We start from the raw sequence: 22,447 nt of genomic DNA on the forward strand, positions 1-22,447 counted from the left end.
GTAGAACACTAGGTAAACGCAGTCAGTGTACGAAGGTGATTGCTTACAAATCACTCCTATGACCCATTATAGAATACTGCTCAAGTGTGTGGGATCGGTACCAAATAGGGCTAACATGGGGATACCGAACGATACAGAAAAGGCTATCACGGATGTTCACAAATTTGTTTGAGCCGTGGCAGAGTGTCACAAATATTGAAACAACTGAGCTGGCAGACTTGAAGACAGACACAAGCTATCCCGGGAAATTATTATATTGTTGTGCCTGTGTTTTTGCGATGCGCTCTGCAATGTCCTCCTGAAGGACGTTGCAGAATACATCGTAAAAACACAGATACTGCGTAAAGTATTTATGTTAAGACAAGGCTGCGACAATAATCGTAAGTCTCTCCCTGTGGGGTAAACACAGCTACTGTGGGAGAGAAGGACGTAGCTCACAGTGACGTATGGAAGTTTGGGTCGACCCTGGAAGCGTGTACGGATGGCCGAGCCGGTGAAGGCAACCGCTCGAGTAAAGCGAGAAATCCAGGGTCGAGCCCCAGTCTGGCACAAATTTTCATTGTCACCAATACATTGTACAGCTGCGAGTACATTTCCTGTATGTAGGGAAAGCCTACTTACAAAGTTTCAAGGGCGAGAGTTAAATTATGTCTCTAGGAGTTTACTAGAACCCCCTTTATATAGATTCTGTAGGGATCGTGAAGACAAGATTTGATTAGTTACAGAACCCACAGATACATTTAAACATTCTTCCAGCACTCCATACTTTAGTAGAATGGAAAGAAACCCTGATAACAATGGAGAGTGCTGTTTTCCATGCACTTCATAGTGGTCTGTAGAATGTGGTTGTAGCTGTAGGCATCGCTATTGAGTGAAATCTGTGTGGGGAGTAGGTATGGCGGTTATCGCTGCAACAATCGTTTTCGGTTACATCGGGTTTTATCTACAGCAGTTTAACATTACCATTAACATCTCTCAAAATAATTGGTTTCTGAACTAGCCGATTTTGGGTTTTTTATTCCTGTTGTAACAGATCAGCTACTTTCTATTTTTATTGCATATTATGAATGAACTGTTAAGTTTTAATTTATTAGTGTTGCCATAATTTCCTCCCTCCTTTATCATTTCTTAGAAATGGCAGTCTAATCTTTTACCCTTTAAAGTATACGAAGAGCATCAGTTCGCAAAAATGCAGGAGTGTTAAAAAGAACGATCCGATTTGGCACGTCTATATTTCTGAAACCAATGAACATATACAATGAATTTTGTTTTTTGATGGGCGGGAAACTCAAAATTTTTTTCGTACTTTTTCATAGATGTTCATTATGCCCCCTTCAGATGCACGGCTTATATCAATGCTGTATTCAAATTGTTCCCACACTGCAGTAAGCATGTCTTGAGTGTCAGCTTCCACAGCTGCTGTTACGCGATGTGTTATTCACTCATTGTTGTTGATAACGAAGGCACATAAACAGTCTTTTATAAGCTCCCACAAGGCATACAGCCAGGTCCGGTGACCTTGGAGGCCAGTAATGAAGGCTGAATCATTTGGTCCAGTGCGACCGACCGGTGGTCCAGTAATTCTTTGATTTAAAAATTACCGCACTTCCAGATGCCAGTGTGGCGGTGCCCATCCTGTTTGTAAATGAAGTCGTTCGAACCAGTCTCCAACTGTGAGAAAAGAAAGTTCTCAAGCATATCGAGATATTTGCTTTCTATAACAGTGTTCTCTCCATACACAATTCCCCGTGAAACTGCACAAAGTACATTTAATTTTGGAGAATCCCTCTCATGTTTCACAACTTCATGCGGTTGTTCCGTACTCCATATTCTCACGTTATGACGATTCACCTTTCCATTTAAATCGGATGTTGCCTCGTAACTAACTGGAGAAAATCGGTCACCCTCTATCTTAACAGGAACGAAATTACAGAACTCCACACGTTGTTGTTTGTCACCTTTACGAAGAGCTTGCAGTAGCTGAATTTGGTATGGTTTCATGTGTAAACGTCGACGCATCACACGCCAGACGGACATCAGGGGCATGTCGAGGTGTCGAGCTGCACTGCGAACTGATTTCTGTGGACCGCTTGTGAAACTATGGCGGATGTGTTCAACGTCTGTATCAGACACTCGGAAAAGGCCCGGCGATTTGCCTTTGCACAAACAACCTGTTTCTCGGAATTGTTCATGCCATCGTCTGATGCTCTGTGCTGTAGGAGGATCCACACCTACCTAGTAGGAAAGTCACGCTGAACAGTTATTGCTGACCCGCACTGCACAAAACGTAGAACGCAAACCGCTTTCTGTTGCCCCGACACCATTTTTACCGGAACTGAAATGGGCACACACTGATGCTACCTGGCGAGAACCATGTAAAACTCGAGAGTTTGCTCTTTCCAACAGTACGTTGTTCACGCGCGTATCTCAAATAACGTAATAGTTATTATTGTTTTTAGGATCGGATGATTCTCTTTGATGCACCCTGTATTTCCGGACAAGGCTGCTGCCGTTCTGCAAAACAACGGAGATCTGGCGACTACAAGGACAAACTACCGTACAGACCAGATGGGGGCAAGACAAGCGCGCTGTACGAACACGCGCATCTTGAGCCATGAAACACACAACATGGACATTGTGTCAGCAACGCTGTACTAGTTATTATGCCATGTATTTATTGCTCGTGTGAGTTAACGAGCACTGCGTTCTCATTTAAATATATGGCCGAAAGAGTCAATCTACAGGAATTGTGAAACGAACCCTGTCGTCCAGCGCCGCGTGCCACAAAGGGCGCAGATTCACCACGAGGTGGGGAAACTCACAGGCGTCCATTGTCTACTGATGCCTAAGCGCTGTAGTATGCGAGTGAGACAGGCGAGAACCTACATCATAAGAAAACCCAGTAGAAGGCGTTTGTGCCCAGAGAGACGTAGCAAAAAAATCGTTCAAAAATGGCTCTGAGCACTATGGGACTTAACAGCTGTGGTCATCAGTCCCCTAGAACTTAGAACTATTTAAACCTAACTAACCTAAGGACATCACACACATCCATGCCCGAGGCAGGATTCGAACCTGCGATCGTAGCGGTCGCGCGGTTCCAGACTGTAGCGCCTAGAACCGCTCGGCCACTCCGGCCGGCGAAGACGTAGCAGTGTTAAATATGGCGGACCTAAGATCGGCCATAAACTAAAACACTTATGAAAACCATTTAATTCTGCAGTAATTGAGGGAATGAAGCCACAGTAATTTTAATCTCCCACACTCCATAAATTTTCATGGTGATCCCAATGAAACTTGAATATTGAACATATCTGTAATAGTTTAGGATGTACTGTTAAAGTGAACTGAACAAGTTTTGTAACGAAGACCTGAATGCTAAAATCTGAATGCTTTGGTCGAGCTTAACGATCGACATTTCATATAGAAGCGCATAATTAAAATGACGAATGTTGTAAACATCAACTCTGTAACTTTATTTGTTTAAAAGATATAGAAAATTTAAATTATCAGTATTTTCAGTTAAGCATCAGACCATCATTTCCTCCAGACAAAACACGTTGAACGATGACAGCATGACACCTTATTGAATCATTAGGTAATAGAATATTTGTTGTAAAGTTTAGTGCATAATAGTTACTTTTATTCTTTATTTATTTATCAGAAAGCACATTGGTGCAAGACTACTGGCCGTTACATTCAAAGTTACGGAAGAAATTGTACTGGTTTTATGTAAAAGAATTTGACAATGGATATTATTGTTACTTTATTTAGAACGCGAAAGTGGTCAAGCTTTGATTATTTAAATATCTTAAAATCTAAAATAATGTAGAATAAGCTGCAGCCAATTAGATGGACGGCTTCAGGAAAGGGAACTACACTAGTCACTTGAGCGAGTATGTTCGGCGCGCGGGAAGCGCGGCCGGGGACGGACAGAGGGATAGTTCGGCTGGAGACACCAGAGGGGACACAGATCGGATTGAGACGCGAAAGCGGACAGGCGGTCTTCAGGCAGCTAGGAAGCGAAACGACTTAGAGAATTTCGCTTTGTGTGGTGTCGCGGTAAGCAGCCGCGCACCTGGTGTGAACTCTTAACTTATCGTGTAAATATCGATGTGGCATATTGGACTTGTATGTCGCGATGAGAATGTGAATGATCGAACTGTGACAGATGGATATGAGCTCGTGTGTAACAGTAACTCTAAATACGACCACTTTCGCTATTAGTTTGCTTTCTGAATAAACATTTTTCTAACCAAATCGCAACTGAGTGGCCTACATCATTTATGTGTCGTTAATTTAGTTCCCGATATTATTATTGCTGTTATTATACGTTATATTAACTTTGTATTTCGCAAATTTGACATCAGCCAGACAATTTAACCAAAGGGTCGCAAGTTTCTAATTTAGGGCGTGTAATGCGACACGTACGGTTCAACCCCTAGACGAGTTTGAGCCAAGAGATTTCGATGAAGGGGAACCGCATGTGAGCCCGAACATCTTTGGAATGTTAGCTCGCACTCGTTTCTGTTGATATTTGAGCCGTGGTAAAAATTGCTGTTTTGAAGAGCGCGCCGCAGCGCGTAGTGTGAAGCAGTCGCCCTCCGTTTCTGGCGGTGGCGCCGCCGCTGTGGCAATCGCAACTTTGGTGTCTCCCTGTGGTGCGAAAGGGGAGAGGTTGTCCGTTCATGTGCATTTAAGGGGCGCTATGAGCTCACCAGTCGATCAGTCTGGGTCAGTCTCTCGTCCGCATTTGTTAGGCATTTAGTGTCTGCCTGTCGTTCGGAGTGCTAGTATGTCTGTCGTTCGGATCAACCCTTAAAGCCGGCAAAATGAGAGTCTTTCCACTCCGCCAGTAAGAGAACTCAGCGAGTGGTCGCCCGGTCGGGGCTTGGTTCCTGCATCTGAGTCTGCGCGTTAGGCCGCCAGTCTGCTCGAGTTTGCTCAGGCAATGGTCATTGGCTGTTTGGATCGATCGGTTGGACGGTCGCGCACTGAGACACAAGATGACTTGTCCGTCTTGAGCGTCGGCGCATGTGACGTTGTCACGTAAGTCCAGTGGTCCACGGCATATAGCGAGGGGTAGTGACTTCGCAGTCGACACGAGAGCAACAGGAGTTAACCCACGACTTCGGTCTGGCCGGTGCAAGCTGCGACGCCGTGAGACGGGAGATCGGCGCGCCTTCCTGCGTCCGTTGAAGCGGCTGGCAGCGGACGGTTCCGGAGAGAGATTTGGGGGTGCTGCGTCAGGTCTTCTCGAGAAATCGCACTTTATTTGAAGTTAAGTGATTGGTGATATGTTGTGTGATTTACTCTTGTTAAATTCTACTTGTTTTCTTGGTCAGTCTCTCGTCCCCAGCTTGCTCGTCTGTCTCTCGTCCGCATTTGTTAGGCAGTTAGTGTCTGTCTGTCGTTCGGAGCTACCTCTGTCATGTTTGTCGGATTTGGTGTGTTAACAAATTTATTGCTTGGAGTGTAACGGCCTAATTCCTGGAACATGTTTTGATCTTGCCTATCATCTTGAGAGGCGGTATATGTGTACTGTAGAGCATCTTAACTTGTTTGGCCAACCCTGTAGAATTTTGTATAAGATTGCATTTCATGGGCTTTTATGTAAATGATCATTTTAGTATATAAAGTTGCCACCCTTTCACCGTAAGACTTTTCTTAGAAGTTAAAATCAAGTTGCACCTTCGGTGGCAAAGTTAATATTTTAATTTTTAGTGTTTTGTGCCATTTCCATCCCTCCTACGGGGGTGTATAGTTTGTGTGCTTGTGTAAATTGTTAAAACTTTTAGTTTAAAGTAATCTGGTGTGTTGCGGATTTGCACCAGTGTAGTCTTTCAGAGGCTGTTGTGAGCGGTCTAACTACGGCCGTGTCAAAAGGGAGCGGCAAGGTTCTCTGCCCGAAAGCTCATACAGTCAAAACTTGTTTGTTTCTGCCACTGAATAAACAACTTTATATTTAGAGGGTGTTTTCTGACTATAATTTTAAATCTGTTTCTTTTAAAAAATGCTTTTAGGCACTATTAAAGTGAATAAAATTCCCATTTGTTTAAAGGAATTTGGTTATGATTTCATCAGTTACTCCCTGGCAACTACTTCCATGCTTACATAGTGTGACTAAATGCTTTAATGTTTTTGATGAATCGCTAGTAACTAAAATAAATTCTTAAGAATATTCCTTGAAAATAAATCACAGTCCAATATTGCTATTAAAATAGCACTGATTACTTTTCCATTTTCTTCAACAACGCAACGTTTGAAACCAGTGAAAATTTTAAAAAACAAACGTTTTACTCCTTTTATTAAAGAAGTTTATTTAAAACCAAAATTTGCAATGCCGCTATGGCTAATTGTCGTTTTTTTTTAGTTTTTTTACTTAGTTGTTAGTAAAATGTGAAAACCACCTATTATAACGGAGACCAAACACGTACCGAAGAGTACCGATTACTCAGAACTAAAATACCGGTATCGGTTTTTGCCGGTCGGTTTTCCCCATCCCTCGTAACGACACTTAAGCCAGAGAAACTCTAACGCAACGTTCGTAGAGTTGTGCTCTCGTGTCGTATTCCGTTCCCTCCCGTGTTAACGGTTGTTCGCTGGTGCAAGTAGGGTGACCAGACGTCCGGATTAATCCGGACATGTCCTCCTTTTTAGCTCTTTGTCCGGGATCCGGGAGGATTTTTACAGTGTCCTGCTTTTTCGCGAAGTTGAGCGTAATACAGTTAAATTTAGAATTAGTCCCGTTCTATTGCTCTTTTCTTAAATACTTTAACTATTGGCACAGCCTTCGTGATAAACACGCACGAAGGCGGTGTTAGTACGTGGCACCAGGGTTGTCGATGTTATCGTTGATCTACCTATAAGCGAAATATCGATTATTTAAAATTTTCTTTTCGTATCTTCGCTTTGTGTTGGCTTGGCTTCCTGTAGTTCTCGTGTGATTTGTGAGTGTAATTTTTAACCAAGTGAGTTACGTAAAATATTTGGCTGTGCCTAAACGAAAGTGTACATTTCCTGATGCCATTTTCCTGCAAATATCCGGCTTTAAGAAAGGGAGACATGAATTTGAAGCGGAATGTAAGATATGTGGAGCTGGAACTACGTCTCAGTGGCCAATAAAGGTAAGAAATAACTCGACAGATTAACTGTCATGTGTTTTTTTTAATTGTTTCATAGTCATTCAATTTATTTGTATTCGGAAGGTTAAAGTGTAGTTTACATGTCGTCAGCTGCTGATTGAATTGTAGAGGTTGGTAGCGATGCGTCGAATGAAGGGAGGTGAATGGTCTTACGTTTTTCGCTTTGTAAACAATTCCCTGTTGTCGACATAACAAAACAATTGAGGCCACACTGTCACCACAATCAATGTTTTTAATTTTTTTTATATTGCTCAGTTAACCACCAACTGACCATCAGGAACAATTAACTACTAGTTTTACCGGTAATTCCCGGCAGTCACGTGACTTGTCTAAAGCTGACGGGTGGTATCCTCATCTGCAGTTGACCCGTTTGATGTGTCCTCTTTTTGCTTCCTTTGTCCTCCTTTTTGAAGCTGTTTGTCCTCCTTTTTAAACAATTGCATCTGGTCACCCTACGTGCTAATGAGTACTGGCTAGTTGTCTGCGAATGCGTGCTCGCTTGTCTGCTCCCATTTGCTTCGGTGTGAACGAAGCTTTCAAATGACGGCCCTCTTTGCCGCTCACGAAGTGAACGCCTTCCGGGAAGGGCATCGTACCTTCCTCGGCTTCCTTGTCATTTTCGAGTGTCACGCCGCAGGAATTTCTGTCTCCCGGACTGGTTCCGTGCGCCAGCTGACGCACCGATTGTTATCGTCGAATTTCCCGGTGCGTTTGTCCGTGACGCGCATGCGCAGTACAATCTGAGAGTGGGCTGGCGTCCGAGTCACCTTTCTCCTCTCGCGTCCGCGTTCTGTTCTCCAGTCTGCGCTATGGCCCGCCACGCGCTTAACCTGTGGGTACTGTGCCTCGCAGCCGTGATCTTCGGTCTGTCTGCTGCCGGTAAGCGTCACTTCTCCAGCGACCATTCTTCACACGGTCTTACCACGATATATACCAGTTACCCACACCGACAATGCGACTTATTTTTTTCATGTTCAGTTTACACTAAATACACGGTAGCATTAGTAGAGTTGGCATTTGTTATCAACGATCTTCCTTTGCCAAATGCTGCCCGAGCATTTTTACGCACTATCAAGTGTCGAGCTTTGTGTGATTATCCTGTGAAGAATACGGCATTTTCTGCATCACAGAACACCTTTCATCATTCTGTATTTATTTTTCAATATGATAAACACAGCTGTCAATATACTTAATAGTATCGATTGCAGTACCATTTGCGATAGAGGTGTCTCATTTGCAAGCACACATTTCAAATTCTGTGGCACACATTAGCGATACTACAAGCGAACAATTTTACCGTGTCTCTTTTCGTCGGGGCAGAAACAACTACTACCGACGAAAGAAAATAATATTGCTTCGGTTAGATCTACGTTTACGGATATTCGAACGGCTACATTTCTAAATTTATAATCCAGCAGCCAAATGAAGCAGTGTATTTGGAAGAACGACATTTCTCCATCAGACTGTGTACAATTTTCATTTTTGTTATTTTTCGCATCTCCAGTTTCGGGCATTGCCCATTCTCAAATGTAACACACGTGGCTACATCGTTGTCATTGATATAAAAATTGCGTGCCATGCATAATTATGCACGCGGTTTTTAAGTGCGGTTCTAGGCGCTGCAGTCTGGAACCGCGAGACCGCTACGGTCGCAGGTTCGAATCCTGCCTCGGGCATGGATGTGTGCGATGTCCTTAGGTTAGTTAGGTTTAACTAGTTCTAAGTTCTAGGGGACTAGTGACCTCAGAATTTGAGTCCCATAGTGCTCAGAGCCATTTGAACCATTTTTGAACACACCTGTAAATGGGCAATGCCCGAAACTGGTAGCGCGAAAAAGTAAAATGTTCCACACTCAGTCAGGTGGAAAAATTTCCTTCTTCAAATTTATTGAGACTTAGAAAATGATTGAAGCAATACAAGTGACAGATTTGAGACGTTCCACATTTAATTCTTTAATCGGTAATAGTTATGCTGCCATGAAATGGGATTCATTTGATTTCGCAATATCTTCCAATACATATGTCATATTTCCCGCAAAAAGCGGTACTTATTATGTTTCAAAAAACCTTATATCGCCCGTGGACTCTTATTTCATCAAAACATTGTATTCAAGTTTATTTTACGCTTCGACTCCAAAGGTTCAAACTTTTGCGATGATGAATTAGGCCCAGTACTTACTGAGATACCAAAACCAACATACACCAAATTATTCAGTGATACACGGTGTACCTTTTTATGACATGAAGTACTGACTAACACTGTTCCGCACTTGAATTGCGCGTTCAAAACTAAAAATTGTATATGTATACTGAAGTCGAAATTGCCGTCTGATTTGTTTTTGATGGGCCCGTAATTTGTTTTACACGATGCTCCTCATCCAGCCACGCTGCCCCAACACGTCGTTTAGTTACAAAATACCAGTCACCTTCCTACGAAACGACACTGACATCTTAACCAGAATTTTAAAGTCGGTTAGTACATTGCAGGAGACATTTGATTTATTTATATATTTGTATATGTTTCCAGGCTTGTCTTTTGTAAGAGAAGTAGTAATAGCCCTGCCAACCACATACTTCACTCAGTGTGAGATGCTGTGTACAAACGTTTCGCAATGGTGTTAGTAGCATTTTCAGTCGGTGAGCTTTTGAAACAATACGAGAACTCCTTAACTCTGTGCTGTGGAAGATACTAGTGTAGCTGCCTTGCCACTACCTTCCTCCAACCTGTTGTGACGTTGCTTATGTTTCTGTGCTATATGGATGGCTGTGATGGATAGAGTAGTATTTGTGCTGCTAAGAGGTGAGTATGGAATGGCACGTAGGGACACGGTGAAACCCGTTGCTGTGAAACGCATCTGTTAAACTGAGCAAGTGCTCCTTGCCCTTGAGGTATGCATTTTAGTGCCCATGTTTACTAGACGATTTTCTCTTGATAAAAAACTTTGTATAGCCGAAATCGCATAAATTCTTCTTTAGTTTTGACAACCGATTTCGACAGGTACAACTGTCTTCAAAAATTATTTGTTACAAAACGTGTTCATTGTGAATTAGAACAAGTTTTGAAATAAATAGTTTTTGAAGACTAGACATTGACATTTATATCTGTCGAAACAAGTTGTCACAAATAAAGAAGAATGTATGTAATCTGACTATAGAAAAACTTTACAAAGTAAAATAGATCGCTCCTTCCAATTTCTATCTTGTTTTGGACCACACTATCACCTCCGAAAGTTGTATAATCTACAATCTTAGCAACGACAATGCAGGTACATGTATTCCACTGTTAGATAGAATGATTTTCGGTTATAACTTTCGACTCGGTAGTTTCGGGATCACGGTCGCTTGTCTTAGATTGATACATTTACCATTCCCCATCATACCCTTAAGCCTGCATCATCTTCACGGAATCGCGCTGTATAAGGGGCTCAGTCGCAAATTCTGTGTGGGTTCTGCTACTGATTGTTTTGGGCCTACCTACCAAGAAAGTCTCAGTCTGGTCACAAATTTTGTTTGATATTCTATATGATCGTATTTTAGTTACAAGCGTTGGTGCGGTATTGATTCTTTTCTATACAAAAAAAATATTTGAGATTATTAGCTACTACGGATGAGAGAATCAGGTACTGAAGAGGAGGTATGAGATTACAAGAACGAGATTGGCAAGATAGGAGCTGGAAGCTGCGTAGTAAAAACCGATGATAACGGTAGAACTATCGCGGGATGATGATCGCAGTAAGTGTACATTATGACACGTACGTCACAGCGATCTCCACAAAACAACGTAAGCGTTCTCAGACCTTCGCACAGCAGCTTGAGAGCTTCAAAGTCACTCAAGAGCTACTCTGAGACTACAGTGCAGGTATCCACTGCAGACAGGATTGTGTTCGCTTTCACCGAGCGCAGTCTGCGAAGGCCACAGAGCACACAGCTGCAGCGCTGTTGCATGATTCACAAGAAACGTAGCTGATCGGCATAGTTAAAGCGTGATAAAATCGAGGAAACAGAAACATTATTCAGATTACAATTACCTATATGCCAACGGTTTAACTACGCTACAAATGGCTTTCATGTTTATGAGTCTTCCATGAAACAGCTTTAAATGCTTGATGATGCAGGTGTTCTTGAATTCATAATGCCGTGAAGTCCCTTCTTGGTTTTGTGTCCTGCTTGTACATTATGACAATTTCATGTTTGATAAAAATTGAGACTAACGTACACCTCACCGCTTGAAAGAACAAACTGCGATGTGTTATTACAGAAGATGACTACACAATTACTAAATACCTTATCACAAAAGAAACTGCGATGAATTCTTGTAGTGACTAGAACAAGCTTGCTCCAGAGAAGTTTTCTCATTTTCTTTAAACAACGGTAGTATAGTCTGTTTATCAACCCTGTCGTCCATCTAATGAACATTCTGTTTGCTGTACAATGCAGAGCTTGCTGGACAGCTACTGGAGGCTAATCGAAATACTGATTGTTTCTCTGCTTGTTGACTGGTGATGTAGAGTACGACAGCTACCCTATGGAAATAATTAGCTCTGTTTCGAAATGTGCTGCTTGCTACGTATATTGTTAATTTAAAAGCAAGACAGTTTCAGAAGAAATATTTGTAAAGTTTATTACAAATCTCATAATGAACTTCGTACAAAAAAAATTTATGTCGCTAAGAGCTCGTTCTGTCACACAGTAAAATAAATACTGTAGAATGGGCACCAACCAGTGTGTAAACAGAGGTGAAAAAGATACTTTGATTTCCATCTCCTCCACTGGTGTTGACGATGGCATCTCGGAGTTATGCAGCCGCAATTCCTTTTATTATGTGAAATATGACAGGCTTCCTCAGGCTGCAGTTCATTCATGTTGATACATTACTGATTTCGGAATTCATCGTCCATCATCAGCTATATCTGAGAAACCAATTACACCTATATGTCGATTCAATAAAATATGTCCATGAATAGACAGCCGATATCCACTGGTGTCCTACCATATCATTTTACCACGCAGGTAAAACCATTTAAAACACTTCAAAACTTTTGTTTTATTTTGAAACTCAGAAGGAACCCAAATTGTCCGTGGAGCACACAAACCAAAAATTCTAGAATGTGGACTCTGAAACCACGAATGTGTGTTGTATCAATACGTAACATTAATTAAGTGGTGCCCGAGAAATCTGTAACGTTTCACATAGTAAAACTGATTCCACTTTATGGTATGTTATTATGATAGAATGGAAAGACAATTTTAGATAAACGGTATTTGATTTTCATTGACTTCGTTTCTCCGTGATACATTAAGGGGTATCAAGTCGCTTTCAGACATAGACTGGACGTAAATCTAGAGCAGTAAACATTGTCTGCGACATCACTAGGGCGTGAAAACTGATTTTACGTCTGGAAAGTAGCTGAAGCCTTATGAAATACCTATGAAAAAATAAGTACATATTTTTAATAGATTATCGCCTCTGCCTGTCTACGTTACGAAGTGCGCTAACGCACACTTATGTGATGGTATTCGACACTGAGGTATCCGATTGAGATTTTGGTACTGAAAGATAATTTCATCGTTAGTATTTAGCTGCCGACAGAAGGGGAAAGTGGAGGGGCGAAATTCTAGAGCACCAGAATGCGCGCAAACGTCCGCCTTTAAACCCCTAACATTTACCAAGTATCTCAAGGAGACAGAGCATGTGGCACTAGTTAAGGTATGTTGATAATTTTCACTATTGGATCGTCTAACTACAACTGAATGAAATACAATTTTCGTGCCATACGCGTTCCACCTTTAGTCTTTTCAAGGCATCTTCAGTGGCCTGGAATATCAACATACCGTAATATTACACGCAACTGAGGCCGACAGGACTACAAATGTTGAACAAGTGCCACTTGGTTTTTAGGGTGCTGATTTTAAGTTGTTAGATTATGTGCCAGCAACGGGTTTCACCGTATCCCTACGTGCCATTCCATACTCATCTCTAAGCAGCTACATGAACAACTGATCATAGCTCTTAAGGTAAGCATTTTAGAGTCGATGTTTACTACTGATTCTTGATTTGGTCCTTACTACCAGCTGGAAAATCCTACCCTACAGTCCAAGCAACAACAGTGTCGGTACAAATATTCACTATCATAGGTATCAGAACGATTTGTGCTTATAACTTTCGGCACGGTCATTTCGGGAGCACGGTCCCTTACTAAAATTGATATGTTTACTCTTCTCCATCATCCCTGAAATTTCGCAACGTCACGGAATAACCCTGTACGACGGCGAAATAACACAGAGCCCTCGAACAAAAAACTGTGTCCAATAGCTGGAAAAAAGAACAGTTCATACCAGTCTACCACGGTAGCAAAAGTGATCCGAAAATCTACCGTTCAGTCTTCCTCACGTGTATCTGCTGTAGAATCCTCGAACATCTTCTCATACTCACACACACCAGTTTATTCGCGACACGAGTTGTGTTACGTAAGATTTACATTCTGGGTCGTCAAGTGTAATGAAGTATCTTGAACAGAATGACCTCTTCAAGCTAGGTTCCCAAAACATCGGTCATGTAAAACCCAACTCGTGCTTTTCTCACATGACGTCCAGAAAACAATAGATCAAGGCAATCAGACAGGTGCAGTATTTCCTGTCTACCGAAAATCACATCTTACACATGTTTGTTTCTATGTTCGTTACTGTAGAATTAGTGCAGACAGTTGCAATAACACTAATAGCGGTAGGTGGTGCAGACAACTGTGAAATTAGTAAAAAAAGATGGAAATAACGAAAAGCTATGGCTCTTTTTCTGTCAGAGAGAAGAAACATCCGACTGAGAGTGGAAAAAGATGCCATAGGAGAACTACATGTAGAGCTTATAAGTTGGCATCTAAAAGTTCGATCGATAGCTGAATAAACAGAGAGTATGATGGACCCTGTAAAGTTAGCTTGTTATTCAGAGCAAAAGTGATCCGAAAATCTACCGTTCAGTCTTCCTCACGTGCATCTGTAGTAGAATCCTCGAACATACTCTTATCATACACACACACACGCACGCACGCACGCACGCACGCACGAACGCGCGCGCGCGCGCTCGCGCGAGTTGTATTACGTATAATTTACATTCTGGGTAGTCAAGTGAAATGAGGTATCTTGAACAGAATGACCTCTTCACGCTAAGTTCCCAAACCATCGGTCATGTAAAAAATGGTTCAAATGGCTCTGAGCACTATGGGACTTAACTGCTGAGGTCATCAGTCCCATAGAACTTAGAACTACTTAAACCCAACTAACCTCAGGACAGTACACACATCAATGCCCGAGGCAGGATTCGAACCTGCGAGCGTAGCGGTCTCGCGGTACCAGACTGTAGCGCCTAGAACCGCTCGGCCACCCCGGCCGGCGTTATGTAAAACCTAACTCGTGCTTTTCTCACATGACGTCCAGAAAGCAATGGATCAAGGCAATCAGATCGGTGCAGTATTTCTGTCTACCAAAAATCACAGGTTTGCTTCTGTGTTCATTTGTTACTGTAGAATTAGTGCATGCAGTTGCAATAACACTAATAGCGGTAGGTGATACAGACAACTGTAAAATTAGTAAAAAAGATAGAAATAAAGGAAAGCTATGGTTCTTTTTCCGTCACAGTGAAGAAACTCCCGACTGAGAGTGGAAAAAGATGCCATAGGATAACTACATGTAGAGCTTACAGGTAGTTCGATCGATAGCTGAATAAACAGAGAGAAGGAGAAAGTAGTATGATGGACACTGTAAAGTTAGCTTGATATTCAGATTAGAAAAAAAGTAAAAGAAAATATATTATCACAAAGATTCACGTAAACGCAATTTAATATCGGAGTGATTCACGAAGATGTGCTCATATTTTAATATGTTATTCTACAAGTAAAGCTAAACAAAAAAGTTCATACAAACATAGGTCTGCAAATTTTTAGTTACGGGGTTACGGCTAGTAAAATATTTTGCTGAAATTTAGCAACTTCACTAATATGAAGCCACCGCAAAACTGTATGAGGTTAAAGTAAAGCGCGATTTCCATTTATTTTATTGTTATTATTCTGGTGAATCTAATAAAGCATCTGCAGTTGTTTTCCAGAACATCCAAAGAAGCAAAGACGTAATTTCGTAAAATTAATTTAACTATTTGGCCCAATTTAATTTTTTAAATTCCAGACAATTGCACAAAGTTTTCAACAGAAGTTGTAGAGAATTTAATTTTGGAAAAATGATAGTAATAACGTTAACAGAAACTGTATCATTGTGTCAGATAATCTGCTTTTATTAATACCATAGCACATGTGAATTCATGTTAAACCGGAAAAAAACATAGCTCAGTGTTAAGGAAATTGCACAGTGCACATACAATTTCAAAATATATTCACAATAAATGTTCAAAAATGTCTACACCGAGTTCAATGCATTTAGCTGCACGCGTATGAACAGATTTTGTTGCTCGTTTCAGTTTCACAGGGATGTTCTTGATTTCGTCTATTGCATTCAGAATGCGAGCAAGTAATGCATCACGTGTATTGACTTTGTCCTCATAAACTGAATAATAGAGAAAACTAATTCGTTCCAAGGTCAGGAAACGACTGAAACAACTCACTAACGGTTGACAAAAATGACATAAACGTTTCTACATTCTTAATGAAAAAGTAAACGAATTTACTTGTGTAACAATCTTTGATCCTCTGGATGTTCTGGAAAAGTACTGCAGGTACACGTCTGGGACATATTTTATTAGATTCACCAGATCAATAACAAGAGAATAAATGGAAGTCGTGCTTTACTTTAACCTCAAACAGTTTTGCGATGGCTTCATATAAGCGAAGTTGCTAAATTTCAGGCAAAATCTTTTATTAGCTGTAACTCCGAAAGTTAACATTTGCGGACCTATGTTTACAAGAGCTTTTTCTTTAGTTTCACTTGTAGAATAACATAACAAAATATTTGCATATCTTTAAGAATAACCCTATATAATGGTTCATTTTAGTGATCAAGCAGGCGGACTTTAATGAATAAAAAAATAAAATCCGAAAAGGATTTGACTCAGAACCTCACCAACGCTTGTTAATGAAAGTATAGTCATACTGGATATCAAATGAAATTTGTAACTGGAGCGAGGATTTTTGTAGGAAGGATACAAATTGTTTTGGACGAAGACTCATCAACCGATGTAGAAGTAACTGCAGCTGTGCCGCAGGGAAAGGTATTGCGAACATTGCTGTCCATGTTATATATTGATGGCCTGGTAGAAGCTATCAACAGAAACGCCAGACTTTTTTGCAGATGACGCAGTTATCTGTAGTGATATTCTACCGAAAAAAAAGCTTCGTCGCATAAAGTCAGATATTGATAAGGTTTGAAAGCCATGGAGAGCTTGGGAACTTGGATCTTTGGAACTTAATTTAACTCGAAATATTAAAAATCAGATTTTTGAATTTTCTTTTCTTTTAATTAAATTATTAAACATAAATTGAGACAGAGCAGTGTGTTACATACATTAACTCAACACATATGGGGTGGTTTCAAATTGAGCCACTGAGCGTGGAATATCGTTGCTTTTGGTGGTCAGGTAAAGTGTAGTTACTTTCTGCAGATAGGCACAGGGCTGCTTGACAGAGAACACACTTTCATCTGCTTCTGTGAGGTTCCTTCTTTGTCCTACAGTGCACAAAGTGCCTTGAGGTCCCATGTATTGGTAGATGCTTTGCTCCTGTAGTTTTCAACGTTAACAACAGTTTTACGTCTTTTTTTTATAATGGTTCTGATGATGTACTTGGACGTCGTGGACTCTCTGGTTAGTCTAGAAGACTATTTGTTATAGCATCGAGATCACTGTTTTCAGCTAACGCATCATCTCCACTTTCACTGCTACTGTCAGTCTTTGAGTCGGTATCACAAGAAATACCTTCCAAAAAGGCACGCCAGAATTTTCTCTTCCTCTGTTATGCAAGGGTACATCGTGTGAAACTGGAAATACAGCAACCTGTTACAATTATTGGTATTGCCCTTTGAGCCTCTGTGATGTCAGAAGGAACCACCACATTAATTACAAAAATAAAAAAAATTATGTATGTATGTACCTTATCCATGGGCAAAACATGCCATATAGAGACAAATTCAATTACAATTTGATAATAAAGACAGTCGTGCACAGCATACAAAAATGGCTTCTACGTTTGCTCGTCTAACTTCTAAGACTTGAAACGTAAGAAGTTCAAGCTGCAGCTGCTAGAGGGTAGTACCTCCTGGAGACGTGGAGAGTGGCTACAGGTGTGGCTACTCGGAATATATCGCGAAATGAAAAAAAAAATCTAGGTGGCTCAAACGGAACCACATCGTCTGAAAGGGTTAAATATTCAGAAATGTAAAAATGCGTACTTCACATAATGCAAATCATTATGTCCAAGAGTAGGTCACATCTGGATTCAGTCATCTCACAAAATTACATGGGCGAAACAATTTTGTGGGCATATGAAAAGAAATGAAATGTCCCATAGGCTCAGTCATTAGTAAATCACGTTACAGACGTCGATTCATGGGCAGGACTGTAGGAAAGTGGAGTCAGTTCGAAGGTTGCTTATAAAGAGATATTGAATGCATGCAAAAAGGAGCAGCAAGAATGGTCGCAGGTTTGTTTGACCTGCGGGATAATGACACGGAAATGTCGAAATACACGAACTGGCACACCCTTGAAGACAGACGAAACCTATCGGACAAAAACCTCTTACAAAGTTTCAAGAATCAATACGATGTGAGAAACCGAGGAATATACTAAAACTCCCTGCGCATCCCTCCCGTAGATGCCATGGAGATAATATAAGGGTAATTACAGTGCATACAAAAGGATTTAAGGAGTAGTTCTTACCGCGCTCAATAGTCGAGTAGTATAGGAATTGGCTTATTGAAGACACTGGAGCGAACAGAGATGCGGGAATAAAATATTAACACAAAAGAGGAATTAGTTACTTACTTGTTCCATAGATAATATTCACGAAGTCAGTTAATGTTCGCAAAGTGTTAACTGTAAAAATCATTTCTTCAAAACAATAAATTTGTGAGACTGCGTGTTAGCCATTTACAATTTTCTAATAGCCTACTTATTTCTAGTTTAATCAACGATTTGTTGATTACTCACATTCCACTAAGTTAATCAAGTGGGGGGAAAACCAGCAATTTTGGTTCTTCTTTACGATTATCGACATACTCACTTTCCTTGTGCCGTTGTCCCGCACTTTCTTAAGGTCGGCATGGTTATCTTTTTTTAATTGGCGAGGTTAATTTAAGGGGTGGCCGGATGTCCTTCCTGTCGCCACCCTGGTGGATGAGATGATGATGAAGACAACACAACACGATGACGAGGATGAGAACAACACAACACCCAGTTCCTGAGCGGAGAAAAATCCCCGACCCAGCCGGCAATCGAGCCCGGGCCCCTTTACGCGGCATTCCTTCGCGCTGACCACTCAGCTATCGGGGCGTACGATTATCGACATAATGACAAGGAAAAATCACCAACATGACCTCATATTTTAAGGAGGAAAAAGAAGCACACTTGCAGGACATCGGTCTAAGCAATCGATCTTGAGCGAAAATTTGGGCCATAAGTCTTATACTAAGCAGTATTTCTTAAAGTACAGGTTTTAAACTTCCGCGCGCATAGACTGTCGTTCGCTTCGCCGCACTGCAGCCGCCTAATGGCCGAGCCCGAAGGACGGTAAGACGGAGCGACGCACAGAGCTCTCCTATTCGCGGGATTTTGAAGGTGAAAGAAGAGCAGAGGGAAGTGGAAACATCCACCAAACGCGTTTTGAAATCTTGTTCGAGAAATATTATTCTTCCCGAAAAGCAGGAAGTAATATGAGTATGTGAGATGTTCGACTTCACATGAACGTTCAATATTATTTTAGTAGTATTCTCACGGGATATACTCCAGCTATGTACAGTATGATAGAGCTGCCCCTACTTAGGGGTTTTGTGCAACCCGCAACGTCTTCAAAACCTTGCGCGAGTTTTTCATATTCTTTCGCTCACTACGCAAACACTATTAACCCTATAGAAAAAACGAACAGGAACTTTTTGAAGGAAATTTCATGTTATTAAATTTTGTACTGGGATATGTTTTCGCCGGAGGCCACGGTTTACGAGTTATTCAAGACAAACGCGTCTGGACTTTTATACGCTTTTCTTGAATAATTCGATAACTACGGCTTCTAACGAAAACGTATCCCAGTGCAGAATTTAACTACAGTAAATTTCCTACGCGACGGTCCTGTTCATTTTTCTCTGTAGGATTAAGCACGTCAGGTGGTTTTGAAGTCGTTGGGGGCTGCATAAAAGCCACAGGTAGGTGCAACTGAATCACTTTGTATGCGCTTCAAAGTCAAAATGAGTAAACGTAAGCAACTGAAGGATTATTAAGTAAAAAAGTTAATGATTTTCCTTTTACAATTTAAACAGGCCAGTCACGATGAAGAACACCGCATCCCTGATGTCTTAACTGATGTCCTACCATCCTCCCCCTTCTTCTTGTCAATGTTTTCCATGAACCTCCTCATTCCTTTCCTTATCAGTCCACCTAATGTTCAACATTCTTCTGTAGTATTGTATCTCAAGTGCTTAGAGTCTCTTCCGGTTTCCCACAGTCCATGTTACCAATGTCAAAGCATTATTTCACAAACTTCCTAATCACTCCAGTGTACCAGGTGTAGAAGTATGAAACCGGAATTTCCCTATAGATGGTGCTAGCTGTCAGTGTAAGGGCAGTGAGACCGAGTCTGCAGCGCCATCTGCTTCCTGTAACGGCTGTCGACGAATGTCAACAACCAGTAACGCATGTTCCACACATCGGTATCTGTTTCAAACCCATAAACACGTTGAGTTTTGTGCCTACGAAATACGATTTGCGGACAGAATTGATTTTCTGTTATCATTTGAAGAAAATTGCTGCAGAATCGCATCGAATGCTTGTCGGAGCTTTCGGCAAACATGCTCTTGGGAAAACATAGTGGTCCGCGTGGTTAAAAAAATGCAAAAGTGGTGGTTTTGACGTGAGAAGCGCCGAGCGTGGGAAACTACCGAAAAAGCTCCAAGACAACGAATTGCAGGCGTTATTGGATGAAGAGGATACTCAAACTCAACAGGAACTCGCGGAACAATTGAATGTGACCCAGAAAGCCGTTTGTTTTCGGTTGAAAGCTATGAAAATGGTGCAGACAGTGGGAAAATGGGTTCCGCGTGAACTGAATGAACGACAGCAAACAAATCAAAAGACCTCTTTTGAAATACTGCATGCTAGATACAAAAGAAAGTCGTTTCTCCACCGGATAGTGACAGGTGATGAAAAATAGATATATTTTGAGAATTCTAAGCGTCATTAATCATGAGTGAATCCAAGCAAACCATCGACATCCACTGCATCATTTTGGAAAGAAGACAATGCTCTGTTTGGTGGGATCAGCAGGGTGTCATTTATTATGAGCTGCTGAAACCTGATGAAACCGTTATCAGTGATCATTACGCACAGCAAATGATCGATTTAAATCATTACGTGAAAATGACCGGAATATGGAAAAAGGCAAGACAAAATCATAATGCCCCATGATAACGCCCCATCACTCAAAGCAAAACGGATCAGAGAAACGATAAAGGCGTTCACTTGGGAAATACAGGGTGGCGCGCGATATGTGTTACCAATTGTTTCTTTCACAGTTTACGACGCACATTAGATATCCTGCTGGTATCTGTAACAGCAGTACCCGCAGAGCTTGGAAAAACAAAGGAGTTACGAAATGACGTGTAATTCACGATACTGCCGCTAGCAGACTAGTAAGCAGCAATGGCTGACAATGGAGGACTGACGACACAGCAACGATCGGCAATTGTGTTACTTTTTCATGAAACGAAAATCCGTGTTGTGACTCAGAGGCGTTTTCGACAACAGTTTAACACACGATGTGTCCCTTCCAAGAAGACCATCCACATGTTGGACAGTAAATTTGTACAGGAAGGAACAGTATTGGAAGCGAAGCGACCTCGGCCTAAGCCTGTTTGTTCGCCGGAGAATACTGAAGCCGGACGAGTTGCTGTAGAGAGAGGTTCCGGGAAATCGTGTAGAAAGGCAGCAGTGCAACTGGGAATATCCAGACGCTCCGTTCAACGCATTCTTAAAAGTGACCTCCATATGTACCCATACAAGATGACCTGTGCACAGAAGGTCACTGAAGAACACAAGCAGCAGAGACTACTGTTTGCTCAGTGGGCGGAGGATAGGAAGAAACTCTCAACAACGTTTGGTTTTCAGACGAGGCGCATTTTCATTTAGACGGTGTGGTTAACAAACAAAATGTACGCTTTTGGGCCACTGAAAACCCATAAGTGCTTCATTAACGACAACATTAAGCCCTGAGGATTACAGCGTGGGCAGCAATTTCCAGTCACGGACTTACTGGACCTTTTTTCTTTGAAGAAACTGTGAACAGCGAGCGTTATTTGACCATGCTTCGCAATAGCTTCATTCCACAACTTCTTACTACTGCCTTGCCCTTCAACATGCAGTGGTTCATACAAGATGGAGCAAGGCCACATACTGCAAACGGAGTTTTTACACGAGCATTTCGACATGCGGATCATTTCACTTAGGTTTCCAGGTCGCTTCAATGACGGACAAAATTGGCCCCACAATAGTCCAGACCTCAATACACGTGACTTTTTTCTTTGGCGGTACCTAAAGGTAAAAATTTTCCCGAAACGTCCACGTGATTTAAAGGAGCTCAGAAGACTTATTCTTCAAGCTTGCAGTGAAATTACGGAATACATGTTCCGTAGGATAATCACTAACTTCAGTGTTCGTTTGAAGGAAGTTAGGAAACGAAATGGTGGACATACTGAGCATGTGCTGAGTTAGAACAAATCTCCAAGAACGGCTCTTCATTGTAGTATATATTCCTTTCAGATTGTATTGACAATAAAGTTTATATTCAAAAATAAAATGGTAACACATTTCGTGCGCCACCCTGTACTAGGGCAAACGGCTTATTCTCCAGACTTGACTTCGTCCGATTATCGTCTGTTTGCACCACTAGGACACGCTCTCGCCGAACGACGCTTCAGTTCGTATGAAAATATACGAAAATGGCAAGCTAACTGGTTCGCTTCAAAAGAAGAACTGTTTTTTTGGCGTGGCATTCATAGCCTCCCAGAGAGGTGAGAGAAATTTATAAATAGCAATGGAGATTATTTTGAATAAAATACTGTTTTTCAGTTTCAAACAACAGACGTGTAATTATTGTAACCAAATTA

The 22,447-nt window shown here is 41.4% G+C and overlaps 1 protein-coding gene across 1 annotated transcript in view; it reads left to right on the forward strand.

The window, feature by feature from the left end:
* Positions 1-7,951: 7,951 nt before the first annotated feature.
* Positions 7,952-22,447, forward strand: part of LOC124711599 (protein yellow-like) — a 95,569-nt gene continuing 81,073 nt past the window's right edge. The window contains exon 1 of the mRNA XM_047241756.1: positions 7,952-8,021. Coding sequence (XP_047097712.1) covers positions 7,952-8,021 — 70 coding nt within the window. The remainder of the gene's footprint in view (positions 8,022-22,447) is intronic.

This window comes from Schistocerca piceifrons, chromosome 8, assembly GCF_021461385.2.
Source record: "Schistocerca piceifrons isolate TAMUIC-IGC-003096 chromosome 8, iqSchPice1.1, whole genome shotgun sequence".
In the NCBI taxonomy this organism is placed as follows: domain Eukaryota; kingdom Metazoa; phylum Arthropoda; class Insecta; order Orthoptera; family Acrididae; genus Schistocerca; species Schistocerca piceifrons.